Below are 21,673 nucleotides of genomic sequence, written 5' to 3'. Positions count from 1 at the left end.
TCTGCTGGGGCTATTGCATAAAAGATCAATCCTGCAAACAGATGGGCAGCTTATCTAGGATCAACCTTACTTTTGTACTTTGATGAAATTGAGTGAAAATATGAGGGCTGATAGAGAACTTTTTGTTTATATATTACACACTGTAAGATTTATACCAAATATTTGTGGTGTAAAACATAACACATTAGTCCAAGGCTAAGGCCTACATTGCCTATCGGTTACACAAGTTACAAATATATAATGTGTAGAGTTTCATAGATTACTTCACTAAAGTACAATTTTAAATGTTCTCATATGCCTGCCTGTTATTTTATCAGGTAGGGGTGGAGTTAATTTTGAATTTATAGTGTGCTTGAAAGGAAACATTTTAGTGAAATAACCCGAGGAAGTTGTTTATATATGTAGAGAAACTGACGCAGTCATGAAGATTTCTCTCTTGTATACTAACAACAACAGTCAAGAGAACACAGTGGTTAGACTGTGTCAGACCTTATATATTTTTAGATACAAAAGCTCTAAATTTCATGTTTCTCTCAGGGATTTCTGAGGTTGGATCACATGTGAAAGCAAGGTCAGCCACCCCATGCATGCAGAGGGAGTTTGGAAGGTCAGGGGTCAGGAAGGCTGAGCAAGTTCAGACTGCCTGCCCAGCACGTACATGGTGGGACTGCAGGTTGAACTTGGGGCACAGGCATTAAGTTCATCTCTAAAGGACCATGAGTCATTACTGACCATTTTCCCAGCAATACTCTGGTTGCTGTTTCTCCACTTCCTTAGGCTAGGGCTAGGTCTGGGCGTGTAGCAGTTCCCTGGCCAATGACTAAAAACACAGTGGTAAGTGGTGTAGGGGTAGGTGGTGTCTCGAAGATGTCAGTAGCAGCAGAACCTGTGTGTGTGTGGTAGCACAGCCAAGATGATTGGGCACGGGGAAGAGCTGCAAGCTTATAAAGTGCTATTGACTGCTGTTGAGGTGCCATACATGCTATTCCATGAAAAGATGTTGATATTTTTTAGAGAAAATATGCTCAAGTGGTAAAATTTAGAAACATTTGATGGTACCTCATTTAGCCTCTTGCTCTGTGGCTTGCTATTCATAATATGCAGCTGTATGTTGCAAATTACTGTAAATATAATTAATGTATATATATATTTTCCTTTACATATCTTTATGTGTTTGTTAAAATCAGGCAATTATTTAAGAGACAATCTACAACTAGATTTTTTTTAAAAAGGTTTTTAATATTTTGAATACAGTGATAGAACCAAGAAGACAGCTGCATTCTGTAGTTATATACAATAACAAGTTTTGTATCTATTACTATATTTGCTGGTGCTGGCATCCTCCTTCCCCACCTTCTAGGTTACAAAACAGAGGTTTGGCTATTAAGCACTGAAACTGTTAAACTGGACTTAATAAATAGTTCAACATGAATCAGAAGATGCAACCATTATGTATCTATGTATTTGCATTTCAATACAGCTCAGAATCCTCCCTCAGGATTTGAGGACCTCTTACACATTGTGTTGCAATAACAGTAAGAGGATGGATGTGTTTTCTACTCTTAGTCTCCTACTCTTATTTTCCTACTCTTATTTGACTTTTCAGGATCCTTGACACACATCAATAATGAGAATTTTGTGACAAGTTCAATAAGTGGTGATTATTTTTTGAGTGTCTGATTTAGAGAACCTAGGAGATTTGTCCTACATCAGGTATTGAGCATAATTTTTTCTGTTATTTTCATGTGACAATGCAGGTCCTTGACCTTCAGCAATGGTCATATTTTGGCATCATCTCCTCTGAGAGGAAAATTAGAAATAGATGGAAAGTTTGGCTTTAATTTTTCTGAGTACAATATTCCCATTTTGTAGATGGAAAGGAAGGGAAACTTCGGACTAATAACCACAGGATTATGAAGTTGTGAAGTTTAAATATTTAGTTAGAGGTGACACAGCAGTACTTAACAACATGGGATTAATTTTTGGCAAAAACAACCTACTGGCTTCAGTTTCATGAATCAGTGCTTCTGGTGCTAGTAAGCTAACAAAGTAAGTGCCGAATCTGCACAATGTGGCAGTAACTTTGACAGCCAAATGAGGAGTGACGATAGAAACCTGGCTTTAGCGAGGCTTTCCCTTTCTGATACGGCGGTTCTGCCAGTGTCAGGCGAATAAGAAAAGGCAGTAAGCAATGCCGGGCTGCCCTTTTCTTCCCGTGTTTGCAGCCTGGGCAGGCGGAGCGCTGCGTTCCACAGGTGGCTGCCAGGCGCTCCGGCAGCCCGGCGTGAGGCGATGTGCTCCGGGCTCGGCAGCCCGGCCCCGCGCCCTGCGGGGGAAGGCAGGCTCCGCACGGGGTCACTCGCTGACCCAAGGCACAGTTGGATAAAAAGAATGAAAACGGGTTCGTGTCGAGGGTGTAGCGATCGCGTGTCGGGGCGGGCGTCAGCCCGCGGCCAGGACACAGCCGGGGCGGGGGGTCCCCTCGGTTCCCACGGCCCCGTGACAGCCGAGGGGCAGCGCTGCCAGGGGCTCCCCTGGCCATCTTTACTGTGGGCGGTGCGGCTCGAGCCCCGCACCTCCGCGGGGCTACCGCCGCTGAACTTTTTTCGGTTTTCCTTGGCCGATTGTCACTGTCTCCCACGCTGGCCGCCGGGGCTCGCGGAGGGAACGGCAGCGGCAGGAGCTGTGTGGGAGGCGCGCGCTCTCCGCCCGTACCAAAGATGGCGGCTGAGGAGCCCGGGGGTGCCGGGCGGGCGGCACCGCTCGGTCCCGGGCGCTACCGAACCGGGGCGCGGGGCCCGTCGGCAGCGCCCCGCGGCTCCTCGCGCCCCGCGGCCGCCGCGCAGGGCCCGGGCCCGCCCCGCCGGCCGCCCGGCCAATGGCGGAACGCGCGAGCGGGCGGGGCGGGGCGCGCGGTGGGCCGGCCGAGCGCTGCCGGGCGCTCAGTCGCGGCTGAGGCGCGGGTGCCGGGCGGAGAGGTGACGGTGCCGCTGCCAGGGGACTCTGCTGCGGGCGGCCGGGCGGGCGTGGAGCCATGGCCACTGTCAGGTAATGTCGAGCCCCCGCGCAGCGCCCGCAGCACAGCCTCGCATCCCGGGGGAAGGGGCGGCGGGTGCCGATGCGCTCCCGCTGGCGGGGCGGAGGCGCCCGGCGCGATGCTCCGCCGCAGCCGGGCTCTTCTCCCCGCTGTGTAATCACGGTGCGGGGCAGCGCGGCTTCGTCCCATCCCTCTCCCTGTGCCGCGAGTTGGTTTGGTGGCTGCACGCCCGCTCCCCTGGGGCGAGGAAGGAGGGAGAGCTGTGCCGGTGCCCCGGCGGCCCCGCAGCCCCGTGGGAACAGCGCTCCCGGGGCGCCGCGGTGGCTTCTCGCGGGCAGGTGGGCGCGCCCGGCCGGGGCTCCCAGCGGCACCGGGAGCGAGAGCCCGAGCAGCGCCGGGCCCGCAGGTGCTCCGCTGATCCGCGGGGCGGTGGCCGGGGGCCGCGTGCGGCGTCGCTCGGCGGCGGTGCCGCTGTCACAGGTAGCGCCTGGGCGTGGGCGGCCGCCGCCCGCCGCGGGGTGCCGCCCGTGGGCGTGGGAGGATGCGTGTCCAGGGGCTCCGGCGGCCGCTTTGGAACCTTAAACCCTCGCTGTGGCTTGCCGTGACTAGAACTGGATTTTAAAAGAACCCCCAATAACGAGGAGTGTTAATAGCGGGCTAAGCTCTTGGCAGGTTGTTGGAACTGCGGTGATATCAGCCTGTCAGCAAACCCGGAGGATGACAAATCCCCGTAACTTAACATTCAGTGAAAGGAGTTACTGTCAACAGTTTTTCTTCCCCAAACACTTCATCTCAATATGGGGTTGTACTGTGAGGAAGAAACAATTGTGAGGTAAATCGGTAACCTTTGATCGGGCCTTTGGCTGCTCAAGAAATGCCTAATAATTATCAAATTGCCTTTATAATTCAAGGCAATTCTCCCATCTCCTCTCTCCACCCTCCAAACTCTGTGTATCAGGTTTCACTCACACTGTTTCTGACCGAGACGGTAACTTTGAAATTGCAATAGTATGTCACTGTTGGGGCTTGTGAAGTTAGTGCAGCTGTGTGAGGAGCTGGGTAGTGGTGGAACAGTTTTTTTCTGCGGCAGCCTTGCTTACATAAGGCCGAAGCTTTTAGGCTCGTTTTCAAAGTTGGAGCCTGTGAGTGTGTCACTTTAGAAAACTACAAAAGTTTCATAATAAATGAAACCTTCACTGAAGATGTTCCTCTAAGTCAGTATGTAAATATGTAACTGCTTAGCCAAATATTGTCTTTGCTTAAGACCCACATCAGGAAAGCATGTGAGCAGTCCAGCAGGCCGCCTTATGTGTTTAAGGTCTATATGCTAAAGTGATTTGCTGACCAGTGATGCAAGAAAATTGTCTGAACTCTGGAAGGATGGGATAATAGTTCTAAGGTATTTTGTGTTAGATGAGTTACTTACTGATGTATCGTTCTACTTGTAATGATGTTCCATGGGTATGTGGGATGAGAGAAGGATGCTCTTAGTTAAGAGCTTATAGCTAGTCAAGTGCTATAAATCTGGTACTATTGCTGTTTTGCTTTAACTAAACATAAAAGTAACTTTTGGTAAGTTCAAATCTTGTGTTATATGGGGTTTTAAACTGAAATGGATATGCTGAGGACAGGCTTAAAATAAGGCTTGTTTTTGCCTTACTTTAAAGGGCATAGTGAAACCCTTTAGAAATACTAATATTTAAGATCTTACAAGACCATCTCTTAAATTTGTAAAAGAAAGACTAGGCACACAGTGTGCTGCCATGCAATTGCACACCCAAATGTCTCAGCCATGTTTAAGGCTTTCTGAGTTGCCAGTATCCAAAGGCCCAAAATATTCCTCTGTCTCTGTGCCAGTAGCTAATAATAAGCTTTCACTGATATTTTGATGTTGCTCTTCCACGGAAGCGCGCAGCAGCCTGGGATGATAACAATATTGTGTGATAGTTGGATATAATGCTGCTAATGCTCAGCAGCCAACTTCAATCAGGACCATATTTTAAAAAATGCCTGCAGCAGTAGAGCATGAGATTGGACACAGCTTTCCAGATCATTTAGTTGCAGTTAATTTTGTTGGCTTCTTATGAGGTTTAAGGGTAGCTCAGCACTGATGTTTTGGGTTCTTTTTTGTTTATTTGTTTGGATTTGTTGTTTTGTTTTTATCTAGTTTGGTTTCATTTTATTACTTCTGCCACTTGTGATAAGAGTAAGGTGTGAAACACTGGCCATTTGTATAAAATCAGTCATATTAGTAATGTCTGAACAAAACACCTAATTAACAGGTGAGGATTTATTTATACTTAACGAGTTACATTGCTTGAATTCGCAATTGCAACTCACACTTCATGTAGTCCTAAGTTAAAAGCCAAACTCATAAAATGAGTTTGTTTGTCAATAGTTACGAATGTGAATGTGATGTACATCAAAGCTCTCTGTAGTTACTGTTCTCTAGTTTTGCCTGCTAGATGGATGGTGTATTTTGTCCAAACAACTTTGAGATTTGTATATCTTATTTGAACATCTAATTTGTAGTTTGGAGTTTAGAAAGTATATATCTTGTTCATATACATGTACTCTTTGTGTGTCTATATGTGTATGCACACAGATGCTGACTGTATAGTCAATGATACGTGCCCTTAATTTGTGCGGGTGAAGGAGTTATCACCTGCTTCTTGAAGAACTGATCCAGATATTCTTTTGCAATAGGTTAGTTGGGTTAAACAAGAACATCCTTTCTGAATGGTCCCAGTACTCCAGGGAAGGAGAAGGGACTGGGGGGGAGTCAGGGAGGCTGGGGACTACAAAAGTGGGTTCTGTGGTAGAGATGTGTTCCCAAATAACCTGTGTATTGTGGAATCTCAAATTGCAGGAAATTATTACTGATTCTTCACTATGTTTTATCTCTAGTTGGTTGGAAATAATCACTGAAATTTTAATAACTGCAGATGTGCAGTGTGACTGAACAGCAAACATAAGGCCTCTAAGGTTCAAATCTGCTGTTCAAACAACTTGGTGAGAATATAACTGTTTAATATCTCAGTTTTTCACTCTGGAGACGTGTAAATTTAGCATTCTCCAGAATCATAAGTGTTTGGTTTATTTTATGCTATTTTTTTTTTTATTTTTACTGAGGATCAACCTGAAACTAAGTAGTTGCTGTACCTCATGTAGTGCCACAAGCAGTGCCATAGTATAACAGTGTGGAAACTTTGCAGCTCCTCCAGAAGGGAAAGGTGATTTTCATTGCACTACATGTAGCCAGTGTTGGGTTAGTCAGGTTGAACATGCTACCAATTTACACAGTCAAGTCTTCCCTTTAACAGCAGGACCTTCCAAATTGGTCAGAAAGCTTGTATTAGAAAATGGTGATCCCAGTGAGGGATCCCAAAATCAGTTACATTGTCAAAGACCTCTGAGATGGAGTCCAACCTCTTAAATACCTGCTTATTGACTTTTAAAAATTTGTTACTTAGACTTTTCTTTAGACTTTTCCCGTTTTGCCCATAAAGGTGTTTTTATCAAATACAGTGATAGTTAAGGAAAAATACAACTCCAGTCCCCAGTACAAGTGGAGTGTATGGATTTTTCTTTTTTTTTCTTTTTTTTTTTTTTTTTTTTCTCCAATGGAATGTTAATGCATATTTTTAAGCACAGAAGTTCTAATATCTCAGGGCTTAGGTAATTTTAACACCTAGGAAGAACCAAAAATGTAGAAATACATTTTAGTTGAAGACACAGAACTAGAGATTAGTATATGTTATCTTATGTGTTTAGATTATTTGCAAAAATAGATAAACACTTAACTTGATTTCTTCAGCAAAACCAATGTTAAATCTACTGAAACTTTTATGTGTTTGAAATGTTGTCAAGTCCTGCTGTTCTACATTTTGTTTTGAGAAACAACTATACTGAATTCAAGGAGAGTTTGCCCAGAAGTTTCAGTGGAATGTTTCTGAACATAGATTTATTAATCTAATGATAGCTACCTTGGCTTTTCAAACTTGATTCCAAATGGTGCCCTACATACAGCCTCTAGAATACTTGAAAGGGGATGATAATAAAATATTGTGGGCGAAGGAAGGCTTGGGAATGAGCAGGACTTACATGTGATGGAAAGAGCTGCCTGGATTAAATGGCACCGAAAGTTCTGGTTCCTGCTGCTGCTGACGTGTGAGGAGTTTGTACACATTATTGGCTTCATAGAGCTGCTGCACAAAGTTGCTCTTGTGCTGCTTTGAGCACATTGACCTGCAGGTTCTGTAGCCCACAGCTCATTGAATGTTGGGTAGCTTCTATTCTGCTTTTCCATTGAATGTGGTAACTTCTTCATAGGCGGTGACCTCAGCATGTCAGCTGTATTTCAGATGGTTTTTTCTAAGTACAGCTGCTCTTTTCTGGCATACTGACCATTAAAGAGCTGGCTCTTATACAGAAGTTATCCACTATGTGTTGGTTTTTTTTTCGTAAGTGTAGTTATAAATCTATTGATGTGTAGGATTTCGTAGCATGTGAGAATCATGTAAACATTAAGTACAGGAACATATAGCTTGGGAACAAATCTGTATTCGACACTTGAAAAGTTCTGACTTCATTCATTGTCCTATATACTACTTATGCAACACTTAGGTTTTACAACAGGGAGAATGTTCTGTCTTGTGACTTCAGCTGCAATCTCCTTTATCCTTATGTCTCATGAGCTGTCATCTGTCTCTCACTCTTCTTGTCTTCTAGCCAGGTGTAACTTATGGGTATGCTATTTCAAACACTGTGCTGTTTGTCATGCTGACTAAAGTATTTAGCCAGTCTTACAGGTTTTTACTAAGCAGATGTTAACTATTCCAGTTAGGAGTGAGCTGGATTTCTGGCTCCATCTTCCACATTTTATTTACAGTGAAATAGCCTCTAAAGGATTGTCCATAAAGCTACAAAAACTAGGATACTTAAAACATGGCTTGCTGTCTCTCAGTATCATGGTTATTAATCATGTTTTCCACAGTGCAACATTGGTCACTGTTCCACTGATTGCAGTCCTTCAAAGACAGGCTGTTCCAGCATGGCTTCTTCACAGGGTCACAGGTCCTACCAGGAAACCTGCTCCAGCATGGGCTCTTCTCTCCATGGGTCTGCAGGTCCTTGCAGGGTGGCTGCTGCAGCACGGGTGTCTTAGGAGGTCCCAGCCCCATCTCAGACATCCACATTTCCAGCCTGGGTCTCTTGCATGGCTGCAGGAGGATCTCTGCATCCCCATGATCTTCTCCATGGGCTGCAGGGGCACATCCTGCTTCACCATGATCTTCACCATGGGCTGCAGGGAAACCTCAGCTCAGGTGCCTGGAGGACCTCCTGCTCCTCCTTCTCCACTGACCATGGTGTCTGCAGAGCTGTTCCTCTCACATGTTCTCACCCTGCTCTTCTCTGGCCTCATTACATCTGCACAATAACTTTTCCCCCCCTTCTTCTGAAATCACTGAGGTGTAACGATCATTTCTAGTTAATCCCAGCTTGGCAAGCAGCATGCCCATCTTGGCTCTGCTGGACATGGCAGAAGCTTCTGGTAGCTTCTCACAGAAGCCACCCCTGTAGACCCCTGGCTACCAAAACCTGGCCACACCAACCCTGCACAGGTGGTCATACTGAAGCTACCTTTGCTAGCTGGAGCACGGTGTGCCGTGCTGGTTGGAGACAGTAGGTGTTAGTTTGGCAAGGAATGTGATGGGTTTGGATGTACTTCTAGAGAACAGCTGCATTCACTCCTACTTGACACTAGGCCACATAACTAATCCTTGGTATTACTGCATTATCACCCAAGTACATGCTATTCAGGAAAATGTAACACATGGTTTCTGAATTAATCTAAAAAAAGAGGTTAAAGCTATCTGTCTCAAGAATACTGTTTGCAGTAATTTTGATATCTTTTTTCTGTGTGAGAGAAGTGAATGTCAAATTGCTTGAAAAGTACATCCAACATACTAATAGACAGCTGCACTGTTTAAAATGGCTGACAATGCAGAGTCTGTAGTTTCTTTGTTTCAGTTTAGTAGAACAGACTTGAATTGTTAATTATGTGTTGGTACCCAACAACTGAGAGGGTTCAGTGAAATTCTTATTACTCTGGTGTGATGCTGCCCCTGTCTAAAATTTGGTATTACAACTTGAATGTCATCCTTTAAAACTCCAGAACGTGGCACGCAGCTAAAATTCGTTATCCAAGTAAGTGACAGTTTAACAGAATAATGTGTTTATTATTGCAGTCTGTATTGATCAAAGATCACTGTAGGATGGTCCTTCACTCAAGTTTGATTCTGTGTATATGCCAGGTCACAGTGTATTTACTGTGCTGGGCAAAATGTGTATTCTTTTGTTTTTCTCTCTAATTAATTCTTTACATATACTAGAAACAATAAACCAGTGCAAAGCTAACATGAAATACTTGATTCTCTTACAGTGAAAATGTCCTGTTTGGAATGGGAAATCCTCTGCTTGATATCTGTGCAGTTGTGGACAAGGACTTCCTTGACAAGTAAGGCTTGATGTCGTTTTTTTTTAATGTCAGTTTTGTTTCCAGAATTATGCCTACAAATAAATGGCTACCTGCCTGTATAATGCTGTATTTAGGCTGATCTCTGGGATTCTGGCCTTGTGCTGGAAGTAGCCAGTATTTGTCATTTGATTGTTCTTGCTCTATGAAACTGTGGTGGTGGTATCTATGAAAACCTTCTATGTTTTCATATGTTTTTTTATCAATTTATTCTATTGTCCTCATGCTCTCTTTGTTAGTCTTTAATTGGAAGGAGTCATCAATTTCAGTAAGATTTAGGTAGCTCTTGTATGAATCTTCATGTGCTACTTTTGATTTACTGTTACTGTACTCTTCTTCAGTGCTGTCTATGGGGTAAATAAACCATTTCTGTAACGCACCAAGAAGAGTTGTGCAAATACACCTTTAAAAAAAATATGTGTATTTATCAGTCAGGAACAGGACTGCTTCTTATCAGGTTGTCTATTATCTTGCTTAAGCCTACTTGTTATGCTACCATCCACATAACCATATTGCTGGATTGCTTAATTGGCATTAAGCTTACTTGTTCTTGAATCAGCCTGGAGATCTGTCTTTTCCAGAGGTGTAAAATACAGTTGCTCTTTTAAATCTTTCTGCTTGAGCTCCATTTTTTATTGCCACTTTTTCTCTGCTCTGTTTGATCTTTCAGAGTGCTTGCAATTTTTTCTTTAATTTTTAAAGTGTTAATAATTTTTTATCAAATAGTTATTTATTTTGTTAATGGGAATATGGCATCAAAACTGAATTTCACATCACCAAATAAGGAACAGGTACAGAGTTTTTATTTTTGAATGTGTATTGTCAGCCACAAATATTTTGTTCTGCAGCTTTTAATAGCAATAATTTGTCATCAATATTTAATCACTCATATTTTATCATAAGGTTTGTTTAAGTAAAAGCCTCTATGTTGTAAGCTGGAAACCAAAGACAAGAATGTAATGGATTGTGTCAAATTCAAACACCTGGAACTTTAGAAATCAGGTCTATGTCTGGAATATTCAAAAAAGTGAATTAATTTGGTGTAATTCTCTGCCTCATGTTTCCACTGATATAACTTGAAAGCTGGTCTCTAAAAATGAGTAATGCCCTTCTCCCAACCCAGTAATACTCCCCAACTAATCCTTATAAATTGCTGACATAAAAGAGATGATGGGATCTCCACTGCAGCACTGAAAGCCTTCAGGAGTGCATTGTACTTTTCACTGGATGTGATGTGCTGTGCAGAATTTAATTTAATTTAAAAATTAGAAGTCTTATGTACTCAAATTTGAGTCCTGTCAGACAAATTAAATTATGTCCTGGAGCAGCACATGCTCTGTGAGCATTGCTTTACTTCCAAGATGCATTTTTGGGGTGTTGCATTACTGAAAGCCATAAGCAGTCTGCCCCCAGCAGTTTCACAGGAGCTGGCTGATGGTGTGGTGGCTCTGGTAATGACCTCAAAACTGAGGAGCTTGTTTACCTTCTGCTGCACCTCATATCCCTCTCCCTGTTTGTCAGGGTATGCAGAGAAGTCCTGCAAACCAACAAGAGTGTTTCTACTCCAGGTCCAAACACCTTTTGCAACACTTTCTGAAATGGGGATCAGATCCCACCCTTCCTCAGCTTGTGAAGGGAGATAAAATGGAAAATGGAGCTGTAGAACAACTGCTAGAATAAAGTTATCTAGTCAAATGCTGCAGGGAGGTGCAAGAGCATAGACATTTCAGGACTGTGAAGCATTTGAAAGAGAAATTGTTGATCATTGTAGTTTCTCTTTTTTCAATCAAGACCCGCACCCATCTCTAGCCATGTAGTGTCAGCTTTTGGTATCTGGGCAACCTTGAGTCTGTTTCTCACCTCTTCTGCTGGGTGGGAATGTTTAATGGGGTTGTAAGGCCAGCAGGGCTCTGACTTGAAAAGGTAGCTTAGGCAAACAAGAGAAGTTTACGTAAACACACATAAAAATTTTATGCATTTAATTTTTACAGTCTTTCTGTTATTTTATCCATCTCTTGTACACTCAGTTTTAAGAATAAATACCTTTGTTCAGAATAAAGGACTTGATGTTGCAAGTTTAATCACTATATATTGTCAATGAAATAAGAGTATTAAAATAAGTCCTCTAAACAGCTTATTTTTGTAACTTCTATTAAGAAAGTGCAAATTGAAGCAGCATAAGGAAGTATAGAAAGTGGCCTTTTAAACAATATTTAATTGGCCTACAATGCATGCTAGAAATAAACCTGAAAATAAACATATAATGCAGTCCCCTTGCAGATTCTAAAAGATTTACTGCCCTGTAATACTGGTTTGAGGAACTGAGCAGTGTTGGAGGGCTGGGTGGGTATTTTTGGCTTGGGTTAGCAGAACCCTGATACTTGGCTTTCAAAGTGGATTTTGGCTTAATCTGATCTCCAAAGTCTTTTGCTCTCTTGACAAGTTTTGGAGGGCTTTAAGCCTTTCCTAGGAGAGGCAGTTTTAATTTATATCAAACAGAATTTCACCATGCCCATCTGAACTTCTCAGACCATATCAGCAGTCTGGCATTACCTGAGCCAGAGAAGCTTTAGCCTCTGTCGTGATTTCTGGGTCCCATTTCTTGCCTCTCTTCAGGGAGACAATCTGGAAAAGTGTTAGCAGCTTTGATGGCACTGTTGAAAACTGGTGATAGCACAAACCACTTTAGTTTCTGTTTACAGAGCTGGAAAGAAGTCTTGAAATAAATATAGTCCACCATATGTCTTTGGGGATTTTTAGTATCTGCATGAAAAAAATATCAGAAATGTGGTTTTGTTTTGGATTTTTTGTCTCCTTTTAGTTTGCATCAACTCCATTACCTAGGAGTGTTTTTGTTTAATTTATCAAGATATGGATACTTACTCAAAGAGCAGCTTCTTAGGGGTGAGAGGAAAAGGAATAGAAGAAGAATTAATGCGTTGTGGGTGAATTGCTAACTATAGTTATGCTAATCTATGAAAATGACTTTGCCAACAGGTATTCATTAAAGCTTTTGGTGTACTCACTTCTACCTATGACATTTAACAGGAATGATTCTTCTACCTTCTAACTCCAGAAGGCATTTAAAAATAACTTAATCTACACTACTTACATTAACTCTGCTAAAATGGGCAAAGAAATTTGGATTAACATGCCAATAACATTTTAAGACTAAACTCAGTATTCCTGACTCCTGTAAATACTCCAATGTCGTCCTGCTGTTAAAATCTGGAGTTTGCATGTGTTTCATTGCTCTCCCTAGAGCACTTTGTTTTGCAAATATTCAGTATTTGACACTGAATTTAGCTTACCTCGTTGCAGTTAAGTTTTAGGTTGTAGAGATCTGGGCATTACTTGTCACCTCAGGTGCACTTCAGTGGTTGAGAAATGAGTGTTCATGGTATGGATAAATCTTCTCTTGCTGGGTCTATGGCTGCACAAGCTGAGGAGGAGAAGAGAATCAGTGTTTACAAATCGACATTGACAGGACTGTTGTGCCAGCCCTGAAACTTCCCAATATGTGAAACCATGTATCTTCCCTGACTGATCAGAGGGAAGGCAAGGAAAATACCTGTAATTGCCAGCACCTGTATAAGCATGGAAATGTCCTTCAGCCTATGCTGTTAAAAAGGAGTGGAGATATAGGGGAAATTAGGATATATGTTTTATTTATCACAGCAAGTTTCAAGAACCATATTGCTGTATTTCACTCTAATTTCTGGGCTCTTGACCAGAGCCATGATCTCATAAGTTGAGGTATGTTTACTACTTGGGCTGCCAAATTCCATTACAGTTAAAACCTGCAGACTATTTTGTCACCATCATGGTCCAGGATCACAAGTGTGATTACTTGTTGGTTGTCCAAGCAGACAAGTATTTTTCTCTTTAGGTCTTCTTTTTTTTTTTTTTCCCCTTAAAATTAGGGTCTGTGGCAATCTTTGCACAAGTTCATTTAGAATGCTCAGTGTTGGAATTTTTATAACTTTCATGCCCTCTACCATCTGTTCCTTAGTTCTCTTCCCTGCCTTTTCTGGTGTAAATACAAACTATCTTTAAATCAAGAAGTAAGTTTATATTCTTTTCCCTCTTCACTGGAAAGAACAGGTTTGAAGAAACAGGGAAGGAAGAATGAATGGGGTGTTTGGAGTGGTGGTAACCACTGAAAAGACTATTTCAGTGAAGGAAGAAATGCTGTCATTGAGATCCCTAATTTCACAAGTATGGATGTGGATCTCCTGCAGTGTGGTACCAACTTAACTGTAGCACTGAAAGGGGTTGGGTCCTTCCTGGAGATCCCAAGATGTGTGAGCATCCTTGACCTTTCCTCACTGCAGAGTACTGGCAGAAGGTGATGGGTTAGTTGAGCACAAACTATTGTGCTAGAACACCATTAACATCTAGTAAATTAAACATTCTTGTGTGAAGCTATTTTGGTGTTTGCTGTGATGAAAGTAAGAAGATGTACATATTTGATCTTTTTTCCAGTCTTGTGGAAATGTGGATTATAATTTAGAAAAAGTTTGTGAAGCAGCTTCAGTTGACAATTACGAAAAACTTGTGCTTACTTGTTAAATTTAGGTTAGTCTGTATGAACTGTGGCTTGTGTTATTCTCAGCATTTTCAGTTTGTTAACTTTGCTCCTGTTTAAACAGAAGCCTTTGTAGCTTCCCATAGCAAAAAAAAAAAAAAAAAAAAAAAAAAAAATCAAAGGACTAATTCTTCTTCTATTGATGCAGTTAACTCTCATGAAGTGGCCAAAGGTCAAAATAGCTTTTAGACAACCAGAGGTGATTCTCTGTTCACCAAACTCAGCTTCAATGCAAAACAAACCCTTCCCCAAAAACTCATGCTGAAGGCTGAAGTGAGCTTGAAAAATGAGAAGAACAAATGGCAATTCTGTACTTGGAAGTTGCAGTATCCAGGAATGCACAGCCTGCAAGCATGGGCTTTGCTGCTTTTATAAGTGGGGACCCCCTATCTCCCTTCAGACTTGCAGCCCTTTCAGTTTCATTGATGTGTTAACTTAGACTCTGTGCTTCATCAGCCCTCGGGAGAGGTTAATGGTTTTGTATTGCTTTGAGCTAGAAGTTGTGTTACCTGTTGTCCTGGTTGTGACTGAGACAGGGTTAATTCTCTTTCTAGTAGGTGTTGCAGTGCTGTGTGTTTTGGATGTAGTGTGTACTGTCTGTACAGGGATGAAGGTATGTAAAGTACATGGTAAAAACTTTAAAATCTCCCTGAAAATTTGGCCTGAGATATCCCTGAAAAATCCAAAATTTTTGTATATTTCCTCCCCCTGCAGAAGATAATTTGGTGTATGATTGTTTCAGGAATTCCATTGTTTCAATAATTCTTGGATGAGATTAATCCTGAATGTATTTGTTGCATTGGCTCATCTGGCAGAGAGGCTGAATAGCTGAGTGCTATATTATTACCTTGTGGTTTTAGTTGTATCTGTAGAAGTTCATTTAATTAGTCACAAGGTCTGAACATAAAACATGGCTGAAACTGTTGAGCCCAATTGCATCATCTGACTGCTGATAAATGATAAAAACTCCAGTGTTTGCTTGCAGAAACTTAGGATGATGATAGCTGTCTTAAGAAGGTCCTCTTCATACTAATATGTCTATAAATTTGGTAATGTTCCTGACAACATAATCACAGCTTTCTACAGCCCTAATGCTTGCTCCTAGAGCATTTAGTTCAATATGTAGTTTACATGTGTGAAAGATTTTAGTTATGCTCCATTGAGAAAAGGCTGTTTGAAAAATCTCCTATGGAGTGAGTGTTGCATGAAGAGCTGATGTTTTCAGAGTATATAGGGCTTGAGCAGTAATTATGTATTTACCTGTAAAATAGAATGTAAGATGTTCACAAATGGGAAATATTCCACTCTTCTCTTTATGGTGTATTTTCAGTTTCTTAAATACTTCTATTAGTAATGAACTAACTGTAAATAATAAATTATTCTTTTATTTTTCCCATCCATCAGAAGACTTACAGATTTAATGCATGTCAGTAGAATGTCTATTTAATGGACTAATTGTATTCTTTAGAATAACCTTAAGCATGTGACAGATACACACACACAGCTTATTTGTATTTTCCCTTTACTTACAAGTGAAAATTTGTTTAACAAAACTTTGTGTCTTGCATTACAAGGCAAATGAGGCAAATGGGTTCCATTTGCATCTTTAATGCAAACAAGGAGCTTTAAGTGGAAGTGATCTATGAATTAACTAATTGTCTCTGGTTTTAATTAGGCAATAATATTAAATGAAAAGACCCTTGCTGATGATATCTTTGATGGAAAAAGCTGGGTCTTGTCAGTAAAGAACTGGAATCCATCTTAAACTCAATGGTAAAACTTTTTCTTTGAAAGTGTTACTTGCTTTTTCTACTGAGAAAACTTGCATATTAGAGTTTCCAGATGGCACAATTACAAGATTGATTTTTATTTAGGATACAGTAAACAAACATTGTGATTCATGTTCTGGATATGGTTTCAGGCACTCTTTTTAATTACAGATTTCCAATATGTGATTTTAATATTGTTTTCCATTCCCATCCTGCTTGTCCAATCCAAAATTTTCAATAGCATAGTACAGATTATAGGGGTTTTTTTCTGCTACAGTAATAAAGTGTAACTGATTGATCACTTGTGACTTGAAGGATAAAAAAGCCCAGTCAAAAATTAGCACTTATTTTACATAGTTTCAATTTTTTTACTCTAAATGACATTGATCTCTCATCTTTTGGAAAAGATGAATTTTTTAGTGATAACATTTTGCTTGGAATATTTTCATCTTTCTAAAAACTTCAGTTTCAAAAAACTGAGATATTTAAGTAAATTATAATGCTCATTACTACTTGATTAGTTTTGCTTCATTCAGGTTAGAATATGCATTCAGGTTAGAATATGCAATCTGAACAGTTTTTCTTCCCGCGTTGCATTTATCAAGAAGAGAAAGACTTGTCCTTCCTTTTGAAATTAAATACTGTTAACATTTCTTTTTAGTAACGTCCTATTGCATCATGTTATTCCTGAGCAAAGTGCAGGTACCACACTGAGGTATGAGGTGCTTATGCCACTGAAGATCCCTGATCCTGTGCCTCTGTTCTTTGGCACAGGACCCTGCCCAGGCCTGCTCTGTGTTGTGCTTCTTCTTGTCCTGTTCTTTTGGAGGCAAAAAAAGGAACTGTTTGCCTTGTGGTCTCTGCTGTAGCCACAGGGAAAGGGTGGAGGCAGCCCATCTTCCTCTTAATTACTGGTGTTCTTGTTTTCCCGTAGCCAAGAGCTGGAGTAGGGTAAACTAGCTGTTTGAGTGTTGTTTTATGTTATTTTTGTCAGGGCAGAATCATCAATATTCCGAGTTACTGCAGATCTGTTTGTATTGTAGACTTCAGGATGTTACAAAGCCTGCAGTTCCCTTATAAATTCAGAGTAAATGCAGAGCTGGGGAAAGACTATTTTCATTTTACAAACCCTTGATTCTTCTCTTCAATGTGTTAGCATACACATTATTTTCATTTTTTAGTTTTACTTGAGACTTGTGGGTTTATGGCACATGAATACTGGGCAGCAGTGGCTAAACAATTTTTGGTGATTATTTTAGCAGATTGTCCCTTTACTAAAAAAATTTAGTAAATTTTTTTCCTTTTATTTCTTCCCTTGTTTTGTGACAGCAAAAGTGATTAAGTTTCAATGTAAGAATCTGAGGTCCACAGGACAAAGTGTGAAGGGGAGCAAATCACTGTCTAACATGACAAGCTGTACCAAGTGAACACTAGCATGAAGCCACAGAAATACAAACATTACCAGAACATTTTTTCAGTTCTTGTATTATTGAAGCTATTTCTTTCTTCAGTCTTGAGGCTGGGTTTTATTCTTTTTAAATAACAGAAACTTCCCACTGGTAGGAAGGTAGACAATGAAGATCACTGTGACATTAGGCTGTCACTGTAGTCTGGAAGTGTACAGTCACCTTTCTCCATTAGAGATGAAAATATACCCAAATTCACTTCCAGACCACTCCAAGGAAAGGCTGCATGCAGTCTCACCTGTGAATATTAAGGTAAGCCTGGTGTCCTATGTGGCTTCAGGCTAGCATAACTTTTCTGGTCTGTGTCAACATAAGAACTACAGTTACAAATGTAAATCTTCTGATTTCTGCCATTCACATTTCCCAGCAAAAGCAACAAAGTGTTCCAGAATCTCACGTCTCCTATACAATTTATTTAGTATAGTTACTGTGTAGACAAGAGATCAAAGACCTTCCCCAAATATGATTGCAATAACTCCCATTTTTGCCAGAATGTGTTCCAGTGTGTTTCACTGAAGCTGTTTTGAAATGTGCTTGTGATGTTATCTGTGGCAGTGTTAAACAACAGCCAAAATTCCAAACAGAATCCTCAGGACGTGTCAAGTTCCATATGTAATTCTACAACCGGTTCTGGGACAAAACACTCACCTGGGCCTAAAGTGACAGGAACTGTCCAAATACCTCAGTCAGTCTGTTTCCTCTGCCAGACCCTTGCATGTCTGGACTTGATGCTGCAGGTCCTACTGTGGGTGAAGAGTTTAATATATACTGAGCAGTGGCCATGTCTTGAGGCAAAAGGGAGGAACAGTTCTTCCCAGAAAGAGTAATTGCAGTTCCTGGTATGCCCCAGTGGCAGCAGAGCAAGGACTTAATCTCTCAAGAACGCTGCCCTACATCTCCATCTTGGTGTTGCTCATTCATTTCTCAGGATAAAATCAAAATTTTCAGTGCAGTAAAAAAGCTTTCTCTGCCATTTCCCCCATGCTACTTTTTCCTAGAAAGCTGTTGATTATATTGGTTTGGATATGTTCATTGAACATGGCTGAAATTTCACAGCTGTAATATTTGTCTGTAGCTTTCTGTTTGCTGCAAACAGTGTTAAAATAATTTGTAGAGAAGGCAAATTAAGGTAAATTAATTCCCTGACAATTACTATTTAAATTTCTGTAAGCTGGACTATCCTGTATTAAGCCCTTGGGTGCAGAGGCAGGTGATGAGAGAGGTGTAGCTTTTAGACAGCACTGAGACTCATTTAGGTTGCAGCAATAATATGAAATGAGTACTTCAGCCTAGCCTGTCACAAGCAGAAGCACATTGATAAAGTTGTCTAACAGGAAAATGGAATACATTTTCAATTATATTTTTTTAAGAAAGAAGAGAGGTTTTCACTGATATGTAAGACTTACCGTTAGTTTCCTTATAATTTCTAAATAGGAACAATGTGTATTTTATTAAATAGGATGCACCAGTCTTTTTCTGTGTCTCTCTATGAATGACGACAAAGGTCCATTCTTAGCATTTTGAAGACAGTTAAATATTTAATGTCAATCAAGATTTAATACAGTCTCAGAACTTTCAGTTCCTTCCTTTTGGAGGATCTTGTTGCTTGAAGGTAATATTCTGGGCTGATTTGTGGTTTGTGAGGTCTTCACTGACGAATAAATGTCTTTTTCTCTGTCTTAATTGATTTTTATTGATGTGGCATGTATTTCTTTGTACTAGAGACACTAAAATAAGTGCACTTTAGAGATTCTATTTTCATTTGTTCTTTTTGGAGATAGAGGTAGAACAGATCTAGTATGGGGACAGAGCTGTAATTCAGTTATGAAATGTACTTTGTATTAATGGAGCCCAGCGTAGTTGTATGTTTGCAGTGTAATGTGTGTGTTAGTGTTTGTTAGTGTATCCAGAGTATTAACCTGTATTTTATTGTAGGTGTAGAGCCTATTGAAATTCATCCCCATGGCCTTTTAGAAGTCTGCCTTCTCTGAGGAGTCAATGAAGAGTGTGTTTTCAAGTGTAAATTGAGTAGTTGGCAGTGCTCTTCATATATGGCAAACAGCGAGTCTTTATTTAGAAGAAATCATCAATATTTAGAAGAAATATATCTGAGGGTTGCATTAACAATCACACTACTGTGCCTTCTTTGAATTAGATATATATGTGTGTGTATATATGCTAAATTCTCAAAGCAGAGCTCCTCATGAGGCAGAGGAAGTTATTTGGGGGATTTTCAGTACTAGTGATAACAGGATCTGTTGTAGAACTGGTACAAGTTGGTCTGAACAATAAATTTTAAAGTTATAATAGCAAATAATTGTAGGTAACTAGGAAAAGAAAAGGAGCCCTTCAGTTTAGATTATGTACATGTTACTTTAGTTGTTGTTTTTCAGTAAGTTTTATGCAAGTAAAACTTTAAGACATGATTGTGGAAACTGGTTTGTGTTTATAATCAAAATGAATTAAACTGCAAATGAGTGTTTATTTCTGATTGAAGATAATAGATATGTAAATGTTAGACGGTCATTTCAGAACAGGAACAATGCAAGAAGAGCTAGGAAAACTAAAGAAGTGGCTTAAATATTCGAGGCTCAAAGGAATAATAGTAATGGAGTATGTTAAGAGTTCAGTCTGTAAGAAGAATACCTATAGTTCTGCACAAATTGAATTAATATTTTATCCCTTGATAAAGTTACTAAAGGTCAACAAAATGTATTTCTACTGGTGCAATGAGTCTAGAATTAAGAGTACCAATTTAAAAAAATGCACAGAGTGTACAGCTTTTAAAAAGGTACTTGTAGTCAGGAAAATGTTTATTGGTCATAATTTAAAAAACATGTATATCTCCATACAGCAAGTGTTTAGCTGTCTTAACATTTTAGTTTCCTAGTTTGTAGTTAAGGAAACTGTTTTGACAAGGCCACTTCTATATGCTTAAATCCAGAGTGATAGGGCTGACCCTATTAAATGATCATAGTTTTTTGCAGTCTGGTGATTAACAGGCTTTGAACTTTCCTGGCTTTCTTAATCCCTTTTAATCATTTAAACCTATTATTGTTTTGACTTCAATTTCAAAAGCCCTTTAAATCTGTCTTACAATATTAATAGCTGATTAAAGTCCTGATTTCCAACCATATTATCAGTGGGGCGTCTTACCTTATTACTCTGAATAATTCAGAAACAACTAGGAAAATATTGATCAAGGGTGAATGAAAAAAAATCTGAAAAACTGGACCTAGTAATTGTTATATTCAAAGTAGTGATCATATCCATGTGTTAAGTGGGGGAAGCAAAATTTATGTTTTAATTTATGACATGAATAACTGTATTTCTTTTTTCTTTTAGGTTTCAGTAGTGTCATTTTAAGCTAATTCTGTGTTGACATTTAAATCCATAATCCATCTTTCATAATAAGTAATGTGTTAAAAAAATTCTGCTAATATTTTTTGAATCCCTTTCATTCAGAAATTCCAACTTTTTTTTCTGAAGAAGAGAGGTTTGTGTAGGGAGTCATGCAGCCAAAAAAGACTCCAGTCATAATAGTGGACAGGAACTGAGTAAAAAGGAAAACACTAGAAATTTGCTCCATGTGTTCTCCAAGGTGGTCCTTCATTCTCTCAGCTCTGACATGTCTATTCCTGTAGCAAGGTTTAAAGTCTGGAGTTTTTTTAAAATGAAGTACCCTGTACCTGTGGTTTGAGTTGCAGTTAATTTTTTCCCTAAGCAGATGCTTTTGTTTAGTTGAACAGTGCAGTTCTCTGCCAGTCAATGTACGTGCCCTTTCCCAAACCAAACTTGATTCTTTGTCACTGATGACTATAAAGTAATTTGTTTCCTATTAAATATGAAATAATTAATTTTTTCTGAAGTAATTTGTTTTCTGCATTCTGTAGAATTTAAGATTGAAGTATCTTAACCTTCTGTTGCTATTTTTTCAAGTCTCCTTCCCACCACCACCATTGTGTGCTTTTATCCTACCTACATTTCTTCTTCTGAAGCTGAACACTTTAGCTACAAGTTTTTCTGTTTGAAAAAATAAGAAAAATAATTAGTGAGGCTGACAGCTCACTCTGGGATATTTTTGCTAATTTTTGTTTGGTTTGTTTGCTTGTTCCTGTTTCTGGATTGTAGTAGTTCATTGCTTTCTTCAATGCTTGGTGTGAGTTAGAAGTGCAGGTTGAATTAGTTACAATTCATAACACCTCATTTCCCCTCTCCCCAAGCTACTGCTCTGTGAGATGCCTTTAACCCCACCCATTTTTTATGCTTTTAATT

General features: G+C 40.1%; 1 protein-coding gene across 2 annotated transcripts in view; it reads left to right on the top strand.

Moving 5' to 3' along the window:
* ADK (adenosine kinase) overlaps positions 1-21,673 on the top strand; it is a 266,599-nt gene that overhangs the window by 5,494 nt on the left and 239,432 nt on the right. Inside the window, exons 1-2 of one of the 2 annotated variants that reach the window (XM_058810117.1) lie at positions 2,953-3,048; positions 9,483-9,557. In XM_058810117.1, coding sequence (XP_058666100.1) covers positions 3,035-3,048; positions 9,483-9,557 — 89 coding nt within the window. In that variant the 5' untranslated portion in view covers positions 2,953-3,034. Of the gene's footprint in view, positions 1-2,952; positions 3,049-9,482; positions 9,558-21,673 lie in introns of those variants that run through there. The other variant, XM_058810115.1, reaches the window with a different exon arrangement.

The sequence above is a fragment of the Ammospiza caudacuta genome, chromosome 9, assembly GCF_027887145.1.
Source record: "Ammospiza caudacuta isolate bAmmCau1 chromosome 9, bAmmCau1.pri, whole genome shotgun sequence".
NCBI classification, from domain to species: domain Eukaryota; kingdom Metazoa; phylum Chordata; class Aves; order Passeriformes; family Passerellidae; genus Ammospiza; species Ammospiza caudacuta.
Note: the sequence above shows the minus strand (reverse complement) of the source record. Positions and strands in the feature narration are given on the sequence as shown.